General features: G+C 32.5%; 13 protein-coding genes across 13 annotated transcripts; all 13 read left to right on the top strand.

The window, feature by feature from the left end:
- Positions 1-192: 192 nt before the first annotated feature.
- Positions 193-1389, top strand: TVAGG3_0939240 (ubiquitin-like family; the record flags this gene model as incomplete). The annotated part of the gene is made up of 1 exon (XM_001325779.1): positions 193-1389. The coding sequence occupies one exon, from the start codon at positions 193-195 to the stop codon at positions 1387-1389; it is 1197 nt and encodes a 398-aa protein (XP_001325814.1).
- A 222-nt stretch (positions 1390-1611) lies between these two features.
- Positions 1612-2905, top strand: TVAGG3_0939230 (nucleotide-diphospho-sugar transferases family; the record flags this gene model as incomplete). Its single annotated transcript, XM_001325778.2, has 1 exon — positions 1612-2652. The coding sequence occupies one exon, from the start codon at positions 1612-1614 to the stop codon at positions 2650-2652; it is 1041 nt and encodes a 346-aa protein (XP_001325813.1).
- Positions 2906-3126: 221 nt separating this feature from the next.
- TVAGG3_0939220 (protein of unknown function (DUF3447)) lies at positions 3127-4056 on the top strand (the record flags this gene model as incomplete). The annotated part of the gene is made up of 1 exon (XM_001325777.1): positions 3127-4056. The coding sequence occupies one exon, from the start codon at positions 3127-3129 to the stop codon at positions 4054-4056; it is 930 nt and encodes a 309-aa protein (XP_001325812.1).
- A 653-nt stretch (positions 4057-4709) lies between these two features.
- Positions 4710-7286, top strand: TVAGG3_0939210 (Ankyrin repeat family; the record flags this gene model as incomplete). The annotated part of the gene is made up of 1 exon (XM_001325776.1): positions 4710-7286. The coding sequence occupies one exon, from the start codon at positions 4710-4712 to the stop codon at positions 7284-7286; it is 2577 nt and encodes an 858-aa protein (XP_001325811.1).
- A 96-nt stretch (positions 7287-7382) lies between these two features.
- Positions 7383-7570, top strand: TVAGG3_0939200 (uncharacterized protein; the record flags this gene model as incomplete). The annotated part of the gene is made up of 1 exon (XM_001325775.2): positions 7383-7493. One exon carries the CDS (start codon positions 7383-7385, stop codon positions 7491-7493), a length of 111 nt encoding a protein of 36 aa, XP_001325810.1.
- A 364-nt stretch (positions 7571-7934) lies between these two features.
- On the top strand, positions 7935-8695 carry TVAGG3_0939190 (uncharacterized protein; the record flags this gene model as incomplete). The annotated part of the gene is made up of 1 exon (XM_001325774.1): positions 7935-8531. One exon carries the CDS (start codon positions 7935-7937, stop codon positions 8529-8531), a length of 597 nt encoding a protein of 198 aa, XP_001325809.1.
- Positions 8696-10001: 1306 nt separating this feature from the next.
- On the top strand, positions 10002-12280 carry TVAGG3_0939180 (the record flags this gene model as incomplete). The annotated part of the gene is made up of 1 exon (XM_001325773.2): positions 10252-12213. One exon carries the CDS (start codon positions 10252-10254, stop codon positions 12211-12213), a length of 1962 nt encoding a protein of 653 aa, XP_001325808.1.
- Positions 12281-12641: 361 nt separating this feature from the next.
- Positions 12642-14134, top strand: TVAGG3_0939170 (ankyrin repeat protein family; the record flags this gene model as incomplete). The annotated part of the gene is made up of 1 exon (XM_001325770.1): positions 13342-13845. One exon carries the CDS (start codon positions 13342-13344, stop codon positions 13843-13845), a length of 504 nt encoding a protein of 167 aa, XP_001325805.1.
- Positions 14135-14300: 166 nt separating this feature from the next.
- TVAGG3_0939160 (protein serine/threonine kinase protein) lies at positions 14301-15522 on the top strand (the record flags this gene model as incomplete). The annotated part of the gene is made up of 1 exon (XM_001325769.1): positions 14567-15388. One exon carries the CDS (start codon positions 14567-14569, stop codon positions 15386-15388), a length of 822 nt encoding a protein of 273 aa, XP_001325804.1.
- A 225-nt stretch (positions 15523-15747) lies between these two features.
- TVAGG3_0939150 (nuclear export signal receptor protein) lies at positions 15748-18869 on the top strand (the record flags this gene model as incomplete). The annotated part of the gene is made up of 1 exon (XM_001325768.1): positions 15857-18847. One exon carries the CDS (start codon positions 15857-15859, stop codon positions 18845-18847), a length of 2991 nt encoding a protein of 996 aa, XP_001325803.1.
- Positions 18870-19220: 351 nt separating this feature from the next.
- TVAGG3_0939140 (glucose-6-phosphate isomerase protein) lies at positions 19221-20453 on the top strand (the record flags this gene model as incomplete). The annotated part of the gene is made up of 1 exon (XM_001325767.1): positions 19221-20453. The coding sequence occupies one exon, from the start codon at positions 19221-19223 to the stop codon at positions 20451-20453; it is 1233 nt and encodes a 410-aa protein (XP_001325802.1).
- On the top strand, positions 20453-20806 carry TVAGG3_0939130 (glucose-6-phosphate isomerase protein; the record flags this gene model as incomplete). Its single annotated transcript, XM_001325766.1, has 1 exon — positions 20453-20806. The coding sequence occupies one exon, from the start codon at positions 20453-20455 to the stop codon at positions 20804-20806; it is 354 nt and encodes a 117-aa protein (XP_001325801.1).
- A 463-nt stretch (positions 20807-21269) lies between these two features.
- On the top strand, positions 21270-21740 carry TVAGG3_0939120 (glutaredoxin domain-containing protein; the record flags this gene model as incomplete). Its single annotated transcript, XM_001325765.2, has 1 exon — positions 21280-21618. The coding sequence occupies one exon, from the start codon at positions 21280-21282 to the stop codon at positions 21616-21618; it is 339 nt and encodes a 112-aa protein (XP_001325800.1).
- Positions 21741-21780: the final 40 nt, after the last annotated feature.

Raw genomic sequence — 21780 nt, 5'->3', positions numbered from 1 at the left:
GCACCGAAAAAGTCGTAGAAAAATTAAAAGTAGTGAAACGATTTTTAATATGGCTGATAATAGGTTATTCATGTATCACATTGAGTGTGGAGTAAAAGTTTGCAAATTTTGTAAAGTTCTCAAACTGATAAATTTCGACTCTTGATTTCTGAAGTGGAAAAAAAATCTAAAATTTTCAGTGTTGTTAAAACAATGGAGGTAGATTGGAAGGCTATTAGTGAAAACATATCCCATTATATTGATGATGATACATTCTTATCTTCTACAAAACCTCTACATATATGCAAAGTTCTCAATTCTACAACTTTAACTCCAACTCAATTTTCTAATTTGTTCAAAAATCTTGCAGATTATCATGGTAAAGATGATATGTTTAAGATGATGAGTCGTGCTCATATAGCTGATTTCAAGACTAGAAAAGAAGTTGAAGAAGTTGAAGAAATTTTCAATTCTGTTTTCGGAATTCCAACTCTAACTAAAATATTTTCATTTTATAAAAATGGTAAACAATTGGAAAGCCAAAATGAAACTGAGGAAAGAAGATGCGAATCCAGTTCTAGACCATTAAAACTTCCCAATTATGTTTCATTTGGTCGTGGTGGTTTTGAAGTGATACTAAAATGTTCTGGATCAGAATGCATAATATCAGGTATCGACATCAAACATATGGATACAACACAATTTTTCCAACAATTTCAAAAGGCAACAGGTATTTCCGCGGATCAATACAAGCTGAGGGCTGGTAATAAACAAATTCAACATGATCATCCTTTATCAGATTATAATATCCAACCAGGCAGTATTCTTAATTTAGCTTGGCGAAATCGTGGCGGAAAGCCAGTAATATATTTATATCCTATGGAAGAAATGGATGTGAATGTTAACATCAAAATCAATGATGGTATTTTCTCATTTGTTTACCCTTCTTTCGATGAAGGAAGTACATGGAAAGTTAAAGCCAATCCATCAGGAGAAATCAAACATAGAGGTAAGAAGATGAGATATCTCTTCTGGGAAACACTCTTCTATCCAAATCTTAACATGGAAAGAGGTTTCGTAATTAAAGGTCAAGAAAGCATTGAGTTCTTCGAAGACAAGCTTAAAATGATGAATCTCAACGATGCTGAGATATGTGACTTCATTACATACTGGTGTCCCAAGCTTGTCGCCTACAAATTCGTCAAAATATGCTTCCAGTTCGAAAACTTTGATGAGATGTGTCCAATGACTGTAGAACCGAAGCCACAGAACATAAACAGAGTATTCTTTGCCGCTCTCCCTCTCGATATTCCTGAAGAAATTGAACCACAAGATCTTCCAAGATTCAAACGTGATGGCTTCACAGTTATTGAATGGGGTGGAACAATTGTTTCAACTTTAAACTACTAAACGTATATATTTTATAAGCAAATAATAATTTGTGCATAAATAATTTAATAATTTTATAAATGTTCCCTATTTAATGAGAATTTGATGTGATTATAACAAAACATGGGGATAAGCAAGCTAATATCGTTAAGAAGGTGCTTTTCAGCACTCTAGTGTATAAAGAAATAACAAAAATAGATTCACCCAATCAAAAAAATTCTTTCCCCCTTTTTAAAAAAATAAATGAAGAGATTGAAATATTTGCCTCGAAAATTTCTTATTTTTGATGGTATAAGTATAGCAATAGTTATTCTTGTTAATTTCTTAATATGTAAGCGCTATTATTCTTCACGAGAAACGAATCCATTGTGTCCACGTCCAATAGGATCTCGGAAAAAGATATATAATAACTTTGAAGATATAACATTTATTACTGTTCCAAGGAAATTTAGTAACGGCAATATATTCGAAAGGAATAAACTGGCAATTCATTCTTGGTTATCAGTCTCAAATAAAAGTCGAGTTCTGTTATTCATATATAGAAGTGATTTTGACCCTACTGACAAGTTTCCATCACTACTTGATAAGTTATATGGTCCAAATCGCGTGATTTATGCTGGTCCTATTCGAGCAGATCATAAAAGCATACCTTACATTGATGAATGGTTTATTAAAGGTATTCAGTATGTCGAATCCAAGTATGTTTGTTTCATTAACAGTGACATAGTTTTATCATCAGGTTGGCTCACACGAGTTAAGCAAGTTTACGCTGTACTTAAGGATAAGCCAATAGTAATGATTGGTCAAAGAATTGATTTCGACTTGAAACCAGAGCTATTAAATGAATTACATTACGGATCTAAATATTTCTTAAAAGAAATTGATGACTTTGTCATGAAATGTAACCATTCTGATCATAGTCCTTATGGTGTTGATACATTTACATTCAGAACAGATGTTTTGCCATTTGATCCCCAAAAGATTCCTCCTTTCATTATGGGACGATATAATTGGGATAATTGGCTTGTTGGATTTCTAAATAATAACGTATCAATCCATACGGTCACTTTTAATTTGAGTCCACCTATTTATCACGTGAACCACAAACGCCATAACTTTGATGTTAAAGAGGATAGAGTAGCTGTGAACCACCATCTCAGACTTGCCAATGGAGAACATTTCGGATCAAATTACGATACTTATTGGGAAATTTTCAATGAACAATTAACTTGTAAATCTGCTCCAGAGAGCTACGAGTTACCAAATGTTGATGATGTCTTGTAGTTATTATTATTTTTAGAAAAAAGCTTGTTTGTTTGTAAAATATTATTTTATTCGGATAACATGTATTATTTGTATAATTGGAATGCAAATATTGGCGAAAATTCCCTAATTATAATCATTCAGAGAATGTTAATGTTAAGATTAATGTTGGAAATTTTATAATTCCAATATACCTATGTAATTTTTCATATAAAGAATGATCTGTTTGATGCAAAAAAATCTGGCATGATCCATTAATATACACCGATGAACTTTGCTCTCAAAAAATTATCAAGATTTTGGACTTATCAAAATTTGAGAGAGCTATATGAAAATTTGAAAAAAATTGTGGAAAATTTATCGTAGAAAAACTTTCCACATTCATATAATATTTCCCCATCTACTTAATTCATTTTGTTGCTTTATTTTTTTATATATCCTCTATAATTCATAATTTGCTGGAAGTTTTATAAAAATGACATTTAAATTTTTTTAATGTCTGTTCAAGGCATTAATACTAATGAATACAGCAAATTGAGGAGTTATTATAAATATTATATCGATTCATATAATGCAATTTATAGGTTAAAAACGGAAAAAGAAGACGAAATAAACTCAATTTACGAAATGATCAAAACAGAATTAATTGATTCAAAGAGGCATTATGTGCAATCTATTATAAAAGGTGTTTTAAATGTGATTCCGTATAATAACCGCTATACAAAATCATACTTGAAACTCGCAAAACTTATATATGATAATAATGAAGTGAAAGAGGTTAACAACATCAAAAGTATTTCGAACTTCTTGTTTTATAAAGAATATGATATTCTACTAGATAAGACTGATGATTTCAAAGAAATAGAACTAAATTATAGAGATATTCATTCAGAAAATTCAATTTACAGAGCAATTATGACTAATGACTTAGGAAAATTCATATATTTCACAGAAAGAGAAGAATTTGATGAAGATCAAAAACTTAAAAGCCATTTATATCCATTCTCTAAAAAAGGATATTCATTACTTGAATTATGTTGTTACCATGGAGCAGTCGATTGTTTCAAGTTATTAAGATCAAAATTTGAACCAAAAATAACTGATTTATGTCTACAATTATCATTTTTAGGAGGAAATCAAGAGATCATGAGCGAATGTTTGAAATATAGAAAACCAAATTGTAAGTGCATGGAATATGCAAAACCATATGATAAATGCATGGAATATGCAATTATTTCTCACAATATTGATTTTGTTACATTCTTGATGAATGAATACAAAATAGAGAACAATTTATTATTGTGTGGAAAATATGATAATCTTGAATCATTTTTGGTGTATTTCGATCAAACTAATGATTTTAACGAATGTTTCATCCATTCAACGATGTTTAATATCCCATCATTTTCAGAATATTTTTTTTAAGAGTTAAAGGCATCAATATTAAAAAACAAAATGGACAAACTGCCCTTCATTGTGCATCATATTTTAATAGTAAAGAAACAGCCGAACTTCTTATTTCACATGGTGCAAATATCAATGAAAAAGATAATAATGGACTAACTGCCCTTTATTATGCAGCAAGATCTAATAGTAAAGTAACAGCCGAACTTCTTATTTCACATGGTGCAAATATCAATGAAAAAGATAAAGACTGGAAAACCCCTCTTCATATTGCAGCAGAAAATAATAGCAAAGAAACAGCCGAGCTTCTTATTTCGTATGGTGCAAATATCAATGAAAAAGATATTAAAGGAAATACCGCTCTTCATTTTGCGACATTCAAAAACAATAAAGAAATAACCGAGCTTCTTATTTCGTATGGTGCAAATATCAATGAAAAAGATATTAAAGGAAATACCGCTCTTCATTTTGCGACATTCAAAAACAATAAAGAAATAACCGAACTTCTTATTTCGCATGGTGCAAATATCAATGAAAAAGATATTAAAGGAAATATCGCTCTTCATAGAGCAGCATTCAAAAACAATAAAGAAACAGCCGAACTTCTTATTTCGTATGGTGTAAATATCAATGAAACAGATAATAATGGACTAACTGCCCTTCATATTGCAGCAATGAATAATAGTAAAGAAACAGCCGAACTTCTTATTTCACATGGTGCAAATATCAATGAAAAAGATAACGATGGACTAACTGCCCTTCATAGAGCAGCAGAAAATAATAGCAAAGAAACAGCCGAACTTCTTATTTCACATGGTGCAAATATCAATGAAAAAGATATTAAAGGAAATACCGCTCTTCATAGAGCAGCAGAAAAAAATAGCAAAGAAACAGCCGAACTTCTTATTTCGTATGGTGTAAATATCAATGAAACAGATAATAATGGACTAACTGCCCTTCAATATGCATCATATTTTAATAGTAAAGTAACAGCCGAACTTCTTATTTCACATGGTGCAAATATCAATGAAAAAGATAACGATGGACTAACTGCCCTTCATAGAGCAGCATTCAAAAACAATAAAGAAATAACCGAACTTCTTATTTCACATGGTGCAAATATCAATGAAAAAGATAATGATGGAAATACCGCTCTTCATAGAGCAGCAGAAAATAATAGCAAAGAAACAGCCGAGCTTCTTATTTCGTATGGTGCAAATATCAATGAAAAAGATATTAAAGGAAATACCGCTCTTCATAGAGCAGCAGAAAAAAATAGCAAAGAAACAGCCGAACTTCTTATTTCGTATGGTGTAAATATCAATGAAACAGATAATAATGGACTAACTGCCCTTCATATTGCATCATATTTTAATAGTAAAGAAACAGCCGAACTTCTTATTTCACATGGTGTAAATATCAATGAAAAAGATAATGATGGAAATACCGCTCTTCATCTTTCAGCATTCAAAAACAATAAAGAAATAACCGAACTTCTTATTTCGCATGGTGCAAATATCGATGAAAAGAATAATGATGGACAAACCGCTCTTCATAGAGCAGCAGAAAAAAATAGCAAAGAAACAGCCGAACTTCTTATTTCACATGGTGCAAATATCAATGAAAAAGATATTAAAGGAAATACCGCTCTTCCTCTTTCAGCATTCAAAAACAATAAAGAAATAACCGAACTTCTTATTTCGCATGGTGCAAATATCGATGAAAAGAATAATGATGGACAAACCGCTCTTCATAGAGCAGCAGAAAAAAATAGCAAAGAAACAGCCGAACTTCTTATTTCACATGGTGCAAATATCAATGAAAAAGATAACGATGGAGAAACTGCCCTTCAATATGCATCATATTTTAATAGTAAAGTAACAGCCGAACTTCTTATTTCACATGGTGCAAATATCAATGAAAAAGATATTAAAGGAAATACTGCTCTTCATCTTTCAGCATTCAAAAACAATAAAGAAATAACCGAACTTCTTATTTCGTATGGTGCAAATATCAATGAAAAAGATAACGATGGACTAACTGCCCTTCATAGAGCAGCATTCAAAAACAATAAAGAAATAACCGAACTTCTTATTTCACATGGTGCAAATATCGATGAAAAGAATAATGATGGACAAACCGCTCTTCATAGAGCAGCAGAAAAAAATAGCAAAGAAACAGCCGAACTTCTTATTTCACATGGTGTAAATATCAATGAAACAGATAATAATGGACTAACTGCCCTTCAATATGCATCATATTTTAATAGTAAAGTAACAGCCGAACTTCTTATTTCACATGGTGCAAATATCAATGAAAAAGATATTAAAGGAAATACCGCTCTTCATTTTGCGACATTCAAAAACAATAAAGAAATAACCGAACTTCTTATTTCGTATGGTGTAAATATCAATGAAAAAGATAACGATGGAGAAACCGCACTTCATATTGCATCATATTTTAATAGTAAAGTAACAGCCGAACTTCTTATTTCACATGGTGCAAATATCGATGAAAAGAATAATGATGGAAATACCGCTCTTCATAGAGCAGCAGAAAATAATAGCAAAGAAACAGCCGAGCTTCTTATTTCGTATGGTGCAAATATCAATGAAAAAGATATAAATGGACTAACTGCCCTTCAATATGCATCATATTTTAATAGTAAAGTAACAGCCGAACTTCTTATTTCACATGGTGCAAATATCAATGAAAAAGATATTAAAGGAAATACCGCTCTTCATAGAGCAGCAGAAAAAAATAGCAAAGAAACAGCCGAACTTCTTATTTCGTATGGTGTAAATATCAATGAAAAAGATAACGATGGACTAACTGCCCTTCAATATGCATCATATTTTAATAGCAAAGAAACAGCCGAACTTCTTATTTCACATGGTGCAAATATCAATGAAAAAGATAACGATGGAGAAACCGCACTTCATATTGCATCATATTTTAATAGTAAAGTAACAGCCGAACTTCTTATTTCACATGGTGCAAATATCAATGAAAAAGATAATGATGGAAATACCGCTCTTCATAGAGCAGCAGAAAATAATAGCAAAGAAACAGCCGAGCTTCTTATTTCGTATGGTGCAAATATCAATGAAAAAGATAACGATGGACTAACTGCCCTTCAATATGCATCATATTTTAATAGCAAAGAAACAGCCGAACTTCTTATTTCACATGGTGCAAATATCAATGAAAAAGATAACGATGGAGAAACTGCCCTTCATATTGCAGCATAACATAATAGTAAAGTAACAGCCGAACTTTTTATTTCACATGGTGCAAATATCAATGAAACAGATAATAATGGACTAACTGCCCTTCATATTGCAGCAATGAATAATAGTAAAGAAACATTCGAACTTCTTATTTCACATGGTGCAAATATCGAGATGGAAGATATCAACTCTATAGTACATATATTAACAACAGATCGTATATTCTAAAAAAACTCGCTGTACACTAATTTTGGTTAAAATGATTCATTAGATTTTATCTAAACTCCTTTTTTCAATCATGGTACCCTATTCAATTTTTATCGCCATCATATAGAGAGCTCAAGCAATGCCGAAATCACTTGCTTATATGGATGGAACAGAAGTATGATTGGCCATATCAAAGGCTGCGTAGCATACCAGCAAGTGGATAGTCGGCGGTGACTCTAGCTGTGGTCTACCATGAGATTATAACCTTTTTTGCGATTTGGCTGCAAGCATATGACAAATATGCCGCTTTACAATTGTAAACAGATGCAACTTTACAATATTTTTTCAGATAAATAATCGTACTATGGGATTATACACTTTCATAGATACTATTTTTAGAATATGCTCTTTCTATTTCCACAAGAAAATTTACCCTTTTGAATTTTGTATCAGAAATATTGAATGTTGTTTTTGCTTTTCTCCGCAGCGTTATGTCGCTCAAGTATGCTTTCACTCATTCTTACTGTGTTATTCAAAGATGGAAAGGAGCTTTCTGTTATTAACAATCTTGCTGATGCAATCATTCACGGAAGATCGGGAACAGGAAAAACAGTCCCTGCTGGACCTGGAGTTTTCGAAGAAATTCGTGAGTCCACTAAATATAGAGACAACATGATGTTTGCAAACTCCACTGCCGCTAAATTAATTCGTGATGAAATAAAACAAAAAATAGCGACACATCCGGCAGGTACCATTGAATCTAAGACTGGATTCAAGCAACACATTTGCTTCCAATGTGACACACTTGGTAATTTTTGCGGCAAAATGAATTACGTTGCAACGTATAAACCTACTGATTGCGGAACACATGTTACTGCTTCGGCATATTATTTTGGAGTTGACCCATGGGACTTTGTGCCAAATGCAGGTTCCAGTGATTCAGATAATTTCTGGCGCGAACAACTTCCAGGAAAGTTGGTTAACCTCCGTGGAAACTTCAAGGTGTATGACATCACATACAATATTTCAGAAACTTACGAATTTGATATTACAAACTAAAAACTTTTTGGATTAATTTTTGAATATACTATCGTTATTGTATAAATATCATATACCTTATCTATGAACAAATTTTGAAATGAGAGAAAAAAAAATCTAAATTTTGCAACAATTTCCTTCCTAAGATGATAAATGGTAAAGGATTATGAAGAACCTTTGTCTTGGCAGCATTGTGACGTTGCAATTTAAAGGGACAATTCTTATCAAGAGAATTATCTTTATATATAAAGAAAATATTGAATATTCAATTGTCTCATTGATTTTGAATTTTGGCCAAAATGCATAATAATCTTGAATCATTTTTAGATTATTAAGTGATGTTAAGTATATCTTCGCTTTGCGAATATTTCATTTCACCTGATGCAAATATCAATGAAAAACAACTCTTCATTGAGCAGCAAATAATATAATAGTAATAAAAATGTAGAACTTCCTCTACTTGGTACAAAAGTATATCGCTTTCTATAAATTGGTGGATTAAAATTATAGTTTCTTTCTAATTGTATAAAATATCAATGAAAAAGTAATTGATGGACAAACAGCTCTTTATTACGCAACAATGACTGATGGCTTAGAAGCAATTGAACATCTTCTTTCATAGAATAACGAATACTTCTCCATGCAGAATTATCATAAAAATTTTTTGATAATTACTTGATATGAAATTTTTAAGCAAAAGCCAAAAACATATTCACACATCATGAATTAACTTCATTTTCTTCTTTTCCTTCTATATTATTTATTTTCTTGTAATGCGAAAGCATTTGTAGATTCCCCTCTTTTACTTTTTAAACTACAATGAAGAGTTGTTTCTCCATGACTTTTTTTTTGCATTGATATCAGCACTATATTGTCCTTTTACTATTTCTTTCCCTAATGAAGATTCAAGATTATTATGTATCATTGATATATGCCTCCTGATATAGTAAATATTCACAAAGAGAAAGAATGGAAAATATTGATATATTTGAATAGAGTAGAATGAGCTAAAATCACAGAAAACAAATATGATCCCTTAGTTTGATCTCATCAATGCATTCTTTGCATATATCCACCTTTTGAGATTACTCAAAAAGAAATTAAAGAACATTGGCATTAGGTACAAATCAATATTATATACGTTTTCTATTTAATTGTAAATTAGGTGAGATGCTGAGGCACTTTTTATGTGATCCAATGTCAATTATCCATCAAAAATTCGAAATAATCATTTTTCCATGTTCTAGACAAGAGGAATTGAGATCCTTTATGATGACAAAATATCGGAAGGCCGGAATTTTGCACCAATATTTTCCATATTTATTATCATTCCGTTTCTTCTCAGAAAAGTATTCAAAAATTGAATTGAAATGGACTCAAATTTCGAATAGTGTAAATAATCATATTCCTCAATTATTATTTGAAAATTACTTTGTTTCCATGCTTATGTTGAAGAAAATTGATAATCTATCAAAAAAAATAATTTCACGAATTTTATTCTTTATCAAAATCCTCAGGAGGGATGTCAACTAATAATGACTATGGTGGCAATACCTCCCAGATAGATATTACCAAAGACAATACGGAAGTGATATTCTGTAGCGTTTGGGGTGAAAAAATCAATACAAAAGGCGGAAAAGACAAGAGACTTTTAATATGCCGCGAAGGTTCAATTAATTTATACAAACCGCGTCCATTTTCCAAAGAGCCCGCCTTATCAAGGAAGTTTTCTTGGTTTGAAATGCTTAAATTTACACATCCATCAGATGATATTATCGATTTGTCATTTGAGAAAGGGCAAATTACATTTGAGCATCCTTCAGCAAAGAATTTAGCAATAATTCTTGCCAAATTTGCCAGAAGTATCCTAACAAAAGAAGAACTCCCGGTGATAAATATTAATGAAGATGATCCTGAAGGATTTACCGGAACAAAATTATGTGCACTACGAAGATTCAGAGCTTTAATGTTCAGCGAGGCGTTCGAGCTTAAACCTTCATATATCAAAGTTTTTGCTGATTATTTAAAAACAGATTCACATACATTTGACTGCACTGAATTCCAAAATTTCCAAGCCATCGATAGATTTGCAATACAAGCCCTCGAAGTAGATACAACTCTTGAAAAAATCATCATTCCTCCCTCAGGAGAACATACAAATTGGAAATTTGTTTCATCCTTACTTGCTCATAGCCAAAACCTCAAGAGTATCGTAACTAGTGAGAAGTTTGATGAAACTGCAATATCTTTATACGAAGCTTTTCGGTCAAATCAATATTGTGCACTTTCAGAACTAGTTTTTCGCAATAACGAAATCAGAGATTCATACATACATATTCTAGATAAAATTGTCGACGCTATTTCCCTTACTTCCCTTACTCTTTCAAAATCAATGTCAAGAAGAGTACTAAAAATCTTCCTGACAAGCGTAGAATCATCCGAAAACTTCAATATGATAAGAAACTTAGTAATTGATGGCTTTCCGGAAATGTATATCCTTACTTCTACCCAAGTTTGCAAAAATATTATAAATCTTTCATTCACCAACTGTGAAACTGAAGTCATAACAGTGATAAAAAGCCTTCTAAAGCTCGTTGACTGCAAAATTGAGAAGCTGGACATAAGTGGAAACTTATGTTTGACAAATGTCTCAAAAGCAGCGAAGTTCCCGTCTTCCATCAAGGAGGTCGTGATGAATGACATCAAGATGGACGTATCTTTCATTCCAAATATCCTAACTGTCGTTAATAATTCAAAACATCCAATGACATTACACTTGAGTCGAATAATCAACTCATCGGATACATGGGGATCGGCCTTTGATCGCATCGCTTCCGTAGAATGCCCAGAACTAGAAGGTCTTTATTGGGATTCGAATCCTATCAACGGACAGTTCCTTAAATTCCTTGAATCGAGACGTGATTTGAGGCTTTTCTCATTCAGCGGATATACTAATGATGATCAGAGCTTAAATGACGTTTGCGATTTTATTTCAATAAATGAAACCATCGAAACGTTGATTATTAAGGGTACTCCGAAGTCCATGCCAAAGGAGGTCGCAATGCAGATATACCGAGCGATTTCCAACAACAGATCCATCAAATCTCTTGATTTGAGCTCCCAACAGTTTGACGGTGAACTTCTTGATGCTCTGGATACCGCTTTGATGAATAATAGAGTTGTACAGTGCATCAACATCGATTATACAAGTATCCAAGCAGAAGATTTGATTAAATTCCTCAAACAGCTGAAAAAACGAGGAATTGCCCTCAAAATCATTTACGATACTTCTGTATTCTTCCCACAAGGAAAGCACGAAGAAATTGCAGCTCTAATCAGAAAAATCGGATCTGGAGATTCATCAATCGAAGTTCCCCAAGAAACAGTCAAGTTAATCCCATCAGATAGGGCTCCTAAGTACAGGAGCATCGTTGTGAACATTCCTGCTCCAACTTCTAACCCTCAATCGCGAGAATTGATGATTTCCAAGGAATTGGAAGAACCAGAGGAGGAAGAAGAGTACTCATACAGTTACTCATCGACATACAGTGAAGGGGAAGGTGATGATAAAGAATTACCTTCTTTGTTGTGTTCTGTGTTCGATGCAATACCTCCGCCACCTCCTGACCACTGCTACGAGGATATGCAAACTCACTATCATATCAATGAGATTGTTGCTCGTGTAAGAGCGAATGATAAGTGAAACAAAAAAAATTATTTTTGATTTTGTATATTTTTTTATTTATTGGTTAAACAATTGTATTTTATAACCTTTAATTCATTTTGGTTTTAATGTTCAAGCATCATTTATTGAATTTACTTCTTAATTTTCCAATATTAAAGATATCTTTATGGAAAATTCTTTTTATAAAGAAACTGTTGATTGAGGCAATAATATTTAATGCTGTGGGTAAGTTAAAAATTCTATATCATTGAATGAGGATACCCTCAATTTTTTACTTTTGCAACTCAATATGGAGAATTTTTTTTTCAAATTATAGAACTATTTGAAATACAATAGAGACCAGCACTGATATGGAAGTATAAGATATCAAAGAACCTTTATAATGGTAATACTATGATGAACAAATGCTAAAATCTGACTCGGTTATAATCAAATTTTTGATCTCAGGGAAATTGAAAATTTGAGGTAAATAGAAATCATGCAAAAATGGATGTGTAGATACATATTGGCATATCCACATATTAATACCTTTCCATGATAAAAAATTTACAAAATGAAATTTAATTGATGGCATTTTTTAATGAGTGGAGGAATTGAGCTGAATTACGAATACGCTGGCGCTCATATAAAAGATTATATTGAAAATAATAGTCTTTTTGATACATTCGAGGTAAACGACATCAAAACAATCATGAAATATGCGAAATTAACTTCAGATGACTTCAACACTCTTCTTAATCAATCCCGTTCTCATGTCAAAGCATGTGAATTATTTATCTGCACTCGAAAAGCAAATATTTCCATCAATAACTTATAAGATGCCATTTCAACTCTGAAATCAGTTCACAAATACATGAACATGAGGATATTAGATGGCGTCATTGGCATTTTAGATCGTGTACAAAAGGATATCTCCGATTCAACAAATAAAATCGAAAAACTTCAAACAAATTTAAATCAAGTTCAAAAAGAAAAAGAAAACATTGAGAAAGAATTACAAACTCTTCGATCTTCAACTAAAGGAAAAGAAGAAGACGATTTCCCAAAAGAATTTCTTTCGTTAATTCCCTACATTAAAAATTCTAAATCTATCGATGAACACTACCAATTCCTTAATGAAATTTCAGAAGAAGGAACTAAAAAATGATGCAAAAAGCATGTGAAGAAAGACTTTATGAAAAGAAAGGCTTGCTGAGAACTGTACTTCATGAAGCATCAATAAGAGGAAATCTGAAACTTCTTAAATCTCTCATTGATTGTGGCTGTGACAAAGAAGTAAGGGATGATTCTGGATATACTCCACTAATTTCGGCATCAGTATTTGGTAAACTTGAAGTTGTTAAATATCTTATCTCAGTTGGAGCTGATAAAGAAGCAAAGGATAATTATGGATCCACTCCACTAATTTCGGCATCAGTATTTGGTAAACTTGCAGTTGTTAAATATCTTATCTCAGTTGGAGCTGATAAAGAAGCAAAGGATAATTATGGATCCACTCCACTAATTTCGGCATCAGAAAATGGTAAACTTGAAGTTGTTAAATATCTTATATCTGTTGGAGCTGATAAATATGTAAAGAATAAACGTGGAAAAACAGCACTTGATTGTTCGTATGGAGCAGTAAGAGAATATTTATTATCAATTGCATGAAAATAATTTCTTGATATATTTGGGTATTTTCTCTCAACCATTTCTGCAAAAAATAAAGTTAATTTTTTTTGAATAAATTTTTATTCATTCATCAAGTACCAAAATTTAATTTCATATGATATTTATTAGATCTTATTGACAACACTGAACTTTTCTTGTCGAGTTCCGGAATTTAGGACAATTGTTTCGAAGATCTCAATTTAAGCATCTTTCAGTTTCAAAAAGCAAAGTACAGTCCCCCGAAAAAAGTGTCGAAGGCAAGAAAAAACCGTCGAAGAAACGAATGAATTTGCTGACGGCCTTATTACATAACTTTTAATATATTCTTATAAAGTAGAATGAATTGATTGAATTAAATTTTGATTTCTCAAATGTGATTAAATTTGTTTCATTTCATACTATAAATAGATTATGATCATAGTGTATATCATTATTATAACATTTTCGAAGTTGATTTTAAATTGCATAATGCTGGAGAATAACTGACAATACAACTAAGTATACTATACAGGAAAGTTGCCAATTGGAGTAATAAATTAGGTTGCACTAATCATTTTTCTCATTTCCAGTATGACGAGCAGAAAGGAAGCGATCAGTAACTCTATGAAAAAAGAAGAAGGGTGTTACTTTTTGTGGGACTACTTTGTTATACAGATATTAGCCTTTTACTGAAAAAAGTGATGAACAATGCCCTAAAATATTTTGGCGGAAAATTTTTAAAATGGATGCCAATAAGTTCGTAACAGATGGCAACAACATCACAGATCTAAGTTCGGGAAATATTCAATTGTTATTTCATTATGCGACGGAGAATTTCTACACAAAGAAACGCGTTGTGATTAGTGATTTGCCATATCAAACTAACAGAATGAATTTGAGATTTCCTTCAATCATTCAGTTATACTATGTTGAGAACATTGATAATGAACTCGAGTTTTATCAAGAATTCTTTCCTAATGGCGATTTAAAGAATTTTACAAAGAACAATTGCATTGTAACAGAAGACATAGCTCGATTTTTCTATCAATGCGCCCGAGGCTTACAATACCTTCACAAAAATGGTTATATTCATCGCGATATCTCTCCTCGTAACATTTTCATTGATATAAATAGGAATGCTTCATTAGGAGATCTAGAATATTCCACCAACAATCCTGATGCCAGTTCAAGAATAATAAGTAAATATTCTGCTCCAGAAATCAAAGAAGTACCAAATACTAAAAAATCCGATATCTATTCAATAGGAGCTACATTCGGAAAATACATTCTTAAGTATCTCGAGGATGATGACTTAAAAAACGAATTTCTTAACATTGTTTCTCAGACAAAAGCTGAAGAACCTGATAACAGAATATCTGCAGATGAGCTTGTTGGCCAGATTGAAGATTTACTTAAGAAAAATGGAATGCAAAGTATTATTGATGAATTTGAGTGTCGAATCGAGCCATGTCAGAATAACTACACATTCTGTAGACTAGATGATATTAAGGGAATAAGAGATAATCAATTTATTCAAGAAATCGTTAGTAAAGCACTTGATTAAGTTGTTTTTAGGAATATTTCTCTTTATTAAGAGATAGTATAATTAATACATGAAATTATTTTATTTCAAATATTGACTAAATATAAAATATCAAAAAATAAATGATTTGTGAAATATATCGATTAAAATATGATAATTTAACATATCTAATGGAAGCACTCAATGCAGATTGTGTATCACAAGATATTTGGTTGTCATTTATTCTTATATTTGGCTTGACAAAACGATATTTTGTATCTATCATCAATTGCATTCAATTATGCAAGGATATTGATTGATTTTTGGGGTGTGAGATAAATATTAATGATATGTGTAAATTTCTTGATATTGAATGAACTTGTGAGGAATAAGCTAAAGTTCGGGATTTCAGTTTATGAAATGAGCTTTCTATATCAATTTGGAGCATTTGGTGGTATTTTTAAAGATTTTTGCTTTCAGAGGCCAAAAATTTTTTTGAGAAAAATTCGGATGACTGAACTTGATTTTGATTCTTTAGTTCAGTTAGTCGAAAAGCATTTCTCACAAACATCAGGAACTAACGAAGAAAGAGTCCAAGAGTGGAAACAGCTTGATAGACTTGCCAGCCGAATTGATTTTCTTCCTTTTGCTTATCAAATTGCAAAATCGAAGCTAAATTCACTACACGCAGAGTACTTTTCCTTTTTGGCAATGACTACTATCATTGAAAGGAGAGGATGTTTGCTAGATGCTCAACAATTACTCGAACATCTATTATTCCTTCTCCAATTCATACAAGAGAACGTGAATTTCTTTTCAACACAAATAAGTATCCTAAATCAAGCTGCATCTGCTACTTCTATCACAATGCGCCAATTAATTGAAAAAAATACTCCAATTGATTCATTTATGGACAAAATTATGTCGATTCTCGAATCAAGCAATGATGGGAGATACGTAGTTTTGAATATAATTGATACTTTCATTGAAATAATGAACAATACGTACCATTATATCGATTTATTTACACAACAAAAGATAAAAACCATGTTTTGTTCATCAATATTGCCAATTCTTATTACTACAGCCTTAAATTCCTTAAGTCAAGATTCAAAAAACAGTATAGCCGCCTTAAAAGTAGTTTCTGATGGTCTTAAAGCAGCATCACAAGCCAATTCAGAACAGTTTCAATTTCTTTCGTATCCTGCATCGTTTACAGCCATTTATCACGATGATTCTTTCTTAACTGCGATATTTAATCAATTACAGTCTCCAAACAAAGAAGTTAAGCGTGAATTGTTCAAAGTACTCGATTTCTACCTCAGAGCAAGCACCAGCATGTGGGCAACGAAAGATGAAATGTATCAATTTTTATTATTTTCAGCAGACCAGTTCAAACAAGTTATTATGGACTTACAGATCGATGAAGAGTATATACAATACGTTTGCTGCTCAATTGCTCACATTTGCCATCAAATTCAATCTGAACATTTTCCTGTTGATAGAACATGGATTGAATTCATCAACACGATCGGACAATTCTCGACAAAGATATTTCAGACCAAGTTTTCTCATATTTCAAATACAATCGTGATATGGAATTTTGTAACCGAAATGCAGTTAACTGCAGACATTCAGAGCGATGTATCCGTGTTTGTTTTCGATGTTCTTAAGAATATTGTCCTTTCAGCCCTCGAACAAATTCAAAATTCAGATGATTTCGCAGATCTCGCTGAAAATGCAAGTTTATCATATGACAGTGGAGATCTTAGGCATATTTGGGAGTCCACTAAGTTCTGCCACCCAGAATTTACTCAATTTATTGGAGAAATCTTTGATCAAAAAATTTCAGAGGCTTCATCTCCAAATTGTACTGCTGCAACACTAATACAGCTTCAGTTCTTGATATTGCTTGCTTCCGCTCGTTTCCACGGCATAAAAGTCTTCCAAGGAAACGTTTCTAATATTAACTTTGCAGAATCCGAAGAATTTCTCTCCGAAAAGATTTCTTTGTTCATTCAGTCTTCGCAGAAACACATTGGAGCATACGCTGTACAAATCGGTGAACCAGCAATTGAATTGGAACGATCAATTGTCACTTTTGGTCGTGAATTCCTTCTTTGTCACTTTTCAAGTAGTGATAACTACGGAACCAACCCATATGTTCCTATGATGACTGTTCTTCTGAATCGACTGACGTATGATCTTGTATTGTTCAACGATTCAGATGGAACATTTAAGTTATTGGATGACATTTTGAATTTGATTGAGAAATGCGTTAGCCGCAAGCAATCCAACGCATTATTAAGAAACATTGAGCTTATACAGAACTTGTATAACCGCAATATTTCGATAGAATTCGAAGGACTTCAAAATCCGGAAGAACATTGCGAAGTTCGCAAGAAACTCTATGAAATGTATGCCAAATTGATTACATCTCGTAGTAATTTCCTCGAATTCCTCAATGCTTTTGAGCAAAGATTTAAAGAAATAGAATCGAACCCGACACCGCTTTCAGTCATTGATTTATATTCTGACTTGAGTGGTGTTGTAATTGGTCTGTCTGTTGAAACTTTTATTCGTAAATTTGTCCAATGGATCTCAGAAAACTACGTAGACACAACTGTGGCTCTAATTAATGCCTGCTCCGGTGATGCAACCTTAGTTAGCATCATTGTATCGCTCTGGACAAATATAATAAAGAAAGCTGATTTCTTCAAATTTACAGGGACAGGAATCATGCTTTTCAGAGCAGCCACACAAATATGTGGAGCAGTTGCAGAGAACGTCGTTGGAGATGCTCCAGAAGCAGTTCGAGCTGAACAAATGGAGATGTTGATTCAACTCATCAATGCTGCTTTAACAAGTAATATCGCTAACTTCGGATTAATGAAACATTACGGAGATACGTCTGCCGATGAATTAATTGCATTATTCTTCAATGGAGTACTTTCATTGCAGTATAATGGGATTAAAGATGGTAATAAGGTCGCTATGGTCTTAGAAACACTTTCTGCCATAACACAAGACTCCGCAAATGAATTATTACCTTATGAAGATCGAATGGAAGCTGTTTTATCGTTTACTGCTGCTTGTTTCGATGATATCAATAAGGAAACATGGCAAAAGAACTGGGATGTCGTAAGACCTTTGTTCTTCGCCGTTGCAGAAAGTGGAAATTCCAAACTTTTGTCACTTTTTAGAGCTCATTTTACATATGTATTGAGTGCTATTATTACAGTTAATGATTTATTCACGTTTTCGAGTGTAGAACTGATTATATTGATGAATGAAGCAGATCAGGCGTTTACTTCCTCTGCATTTCAGAGTTTAGTTTCGATGTACGATCCAAAGTTCCAAGGAACGGTCATCGAGGAGATAAATAACTTGCTGAATAAGGAGAAAGGCTCGGTTAATGAACGAGCACCTGTTTTCCATAACGCAATGAAACAATACCCGACATCGTTGGTTGATAATCCATTCTTTGCTGAATATTATTAATAAAATTATATACTATTTAGAGTTTTTAATAACAAATTTGTTTTTCATCAATATTATATTCGTATTTTTTGAGATGTCATGATTTTTTTTCATGATCTATTAAATATATATAGGCTCCTATGAAAAATTAGAAGATTCATTAGTACGGTTAAGCTTATTATAATATCTTTGATAAAATTCTTATTCGATCATCTGAATTTTTTATATATTCAATGGAGAAAACTTTTCCTTTTTGATGCTCTCTCTACGTATATATGAGATAAAAATTACGAAGAAAAATTTATGAAATTTGAATTTAGTATTCGGTTATTTATTTTGAAAGAATTGAATTGTTATCAAATTTGAATGATAGGCAAATCATCACTTTATTTAGATGTCATCAACATACTATGACGAGAAATCTGGATTCAGATTGCAGATCCACTTTGAGCCAACACTTGGAAATGATTTTCAAGCAATTATTGATGAATACAAGCCTAAAGTTGCAAAAGCACTTGATTTGATCAAGAGAATGGAAAATGGAGAAATTGTCAATCATACAGAAGTTAAGGAAGAGAGTGAAGATCGTATGGTTGATCACTACAACCTTCGCATGGAGAAGGAACTTGTAAAAGGAAAATCTCTTGCACATACACTCGAAATGTGGGAAGAAACAAAGAAGTTTGCTGAAGATGTTCTTAATGGTGTTATCAAAACATCTGCTGGCAAGAAGTATGAGACAATCATCTTCAATGGTATTGGTGGTTCATATCTTGGACCATTGATGCTTATCATTGCCAAGTATGGTATGGATTTCAATACAACATCTGGCCTTCCAATGAAGATCTATTTCATCTCCAACACAGACTCAGATATGTTCCATCAGATCACATCTAACATCAATATTGATGCTTCAATTATGGTTCATCTTTCTAAGTCTGGCTCCACATCTGAAACAGCAGGAAATGCTCAGACATGGATGAAACTTTGCCGTGATAGAAACCTTGTTATTGGAGAACACAATGCAGCTGTTACAATCAAGGATTCTCTTCTTGACAAGATCGCTCATGAAAATAAATTCATTCGCACATGGCACATGGAAATTGATACAGGTGGTCGTGTTTCTGTCAGCTCTGCAATTGGATTCGTTCCATATGCTTTTGCACGTTGTGATTATGCACAATTTATTAAAGGCATGTCATACATGGATACATTAACACGTGCTGAAGGTGAGAACCCAGCTGCTTTACATGCTACAGCCATTGATGCTAACAATCATAAGGTTGGCCACAGAAACATGATTGTTCTCTGTTATAATGAATTCATGAGAGAATATGCTCATTATCTTCAGCAACTTTATATGGAATCTCTTGGAAAGCAATTCAAAGTGGATGGAAGTGAAGCACGCGCTGGACAGACTGTTTTCGGTGGTGTTGGTACATGTGAACAACATTCTTTCATGCAGCAAGTTCAAAAGGGAATTGCTGATAACTTTGTTAGAATGATTTTCTTCGAGAAGAGAGAACACGATTATGCAAATGAACAAGCTGGATCAATGGGTAGACAATTGCTTGCCTTCCTTATGGGAACACAGAAAGCACTCATCAAGAATTCACATTTGGTATGATGATTGCCCTTGAAGAGAGAATTGTTACATTCCTCGGATCATTCTTCGAGATCAATGCATATGATCAACCAGGTGTTCAAGATGGTAAGAAAGCTGCAACTGATGTTAACACTGCTTCAAAGAAGATTGTTGCAGGACTTGAGAAGATTGACGGAAAACTTTCCGGTTATACAGAAGACATTCTCAAAGCACTTGGATTCACCGATGTTCCATATGAAGCTGAAGATGTTCTTAACGATATCGTAAAGAATATTGACGTTGATGAATCTTATCCAACACTCAAAGGTGTTATTAAAGCAGAAAACCATTGGTGTACAAAGTGCAAACATTTCTATTTTGACTTTTCAAAATAAAGAGTAAGGATTTGATCGAAAGATGTGCAAATAAAAATTTGATATTTAAAAAATTACTGAAATCGCTATCGATTATTATTGTAATGAATTCTATTATATATTTTATGCTAATATCATGCGTGAATTTTTCGATATGTGTCAAAATGGTTGAAATGAAATTTCAAAAATTATTAAATATGCTTAATAATAGAATAAACTCCATGTTTTAGGCATTACTAAGGCGACCAATTATATTCCAGATACATTGGAAACAGATTGAGAGATCAGATATACCTGGGAAAAAATTCAATGAATTCATTGAATTTCAGATTTTGCAAATAATTAAATAATATTGCTCTATATCCTCTGTAATGTATAATTTTTAAAACCATTGATAAAGGCTCAATTTACGAGGAAATTTTTATTCAAATTTTGGATGGTTTTGAAATTTTGATAATTTGTTAAAATTTATATCTCTCACTTCATTTTTAACAATGTCCGATCCAATTGTTCACTTCAATGGCAGTAACGAAGCTCTCCTCAACAGAATCAAGGAAGCTCCAGGTTTAGTTCTTGTTGACTTCTTCGCAACGTGGTGCGGTCCATGCCAACGCCTTGGCCAAATCCTTCCATCCATTGCTCAAAATAACAAGGATGTCACATTCATCAAGGTTGATGTCGATCAGAACGGCAATGCAGCTTCTGCTTTCGGAGTCTCCTCAATTCCAGCTCTCTTCTTCATGAAGAAGGAAGGAAATGATGTCAAGACATTAGATCAGTTTGTTGGTGCTGATGTTGCCCGCATCAAAGGCGATATCGAAAAATTCAAATAAAAAAAACTCTAACTTATTTTTAAATTACTCGAAAACTTACTAATTTTTCATTTTACAATTAGGATATTTTATTATTAAGTTTTAAATTTACATCCCAGTTACATTAAATGCATTTTTTCGTTAAATTTATGCATATATATAGTCAAGAACATATAATCATTG

This window comes from Trichomonas vaginalis, chromosome I, assembly GCF_026262505.1.
Source record: "Trichomonas vaginalis G3 chromosome I, whole genome shotgun sequence".
Taxonomy (NCBI): domain Eukaryota; phylum Parabasalia; order Trichomonadida; family Trichomonadidae; genus Trichomonas; species Trichomonas vaginalis.
This window is presented reverse-complemented; position numbering and strand designations above follow the sequence as displayed.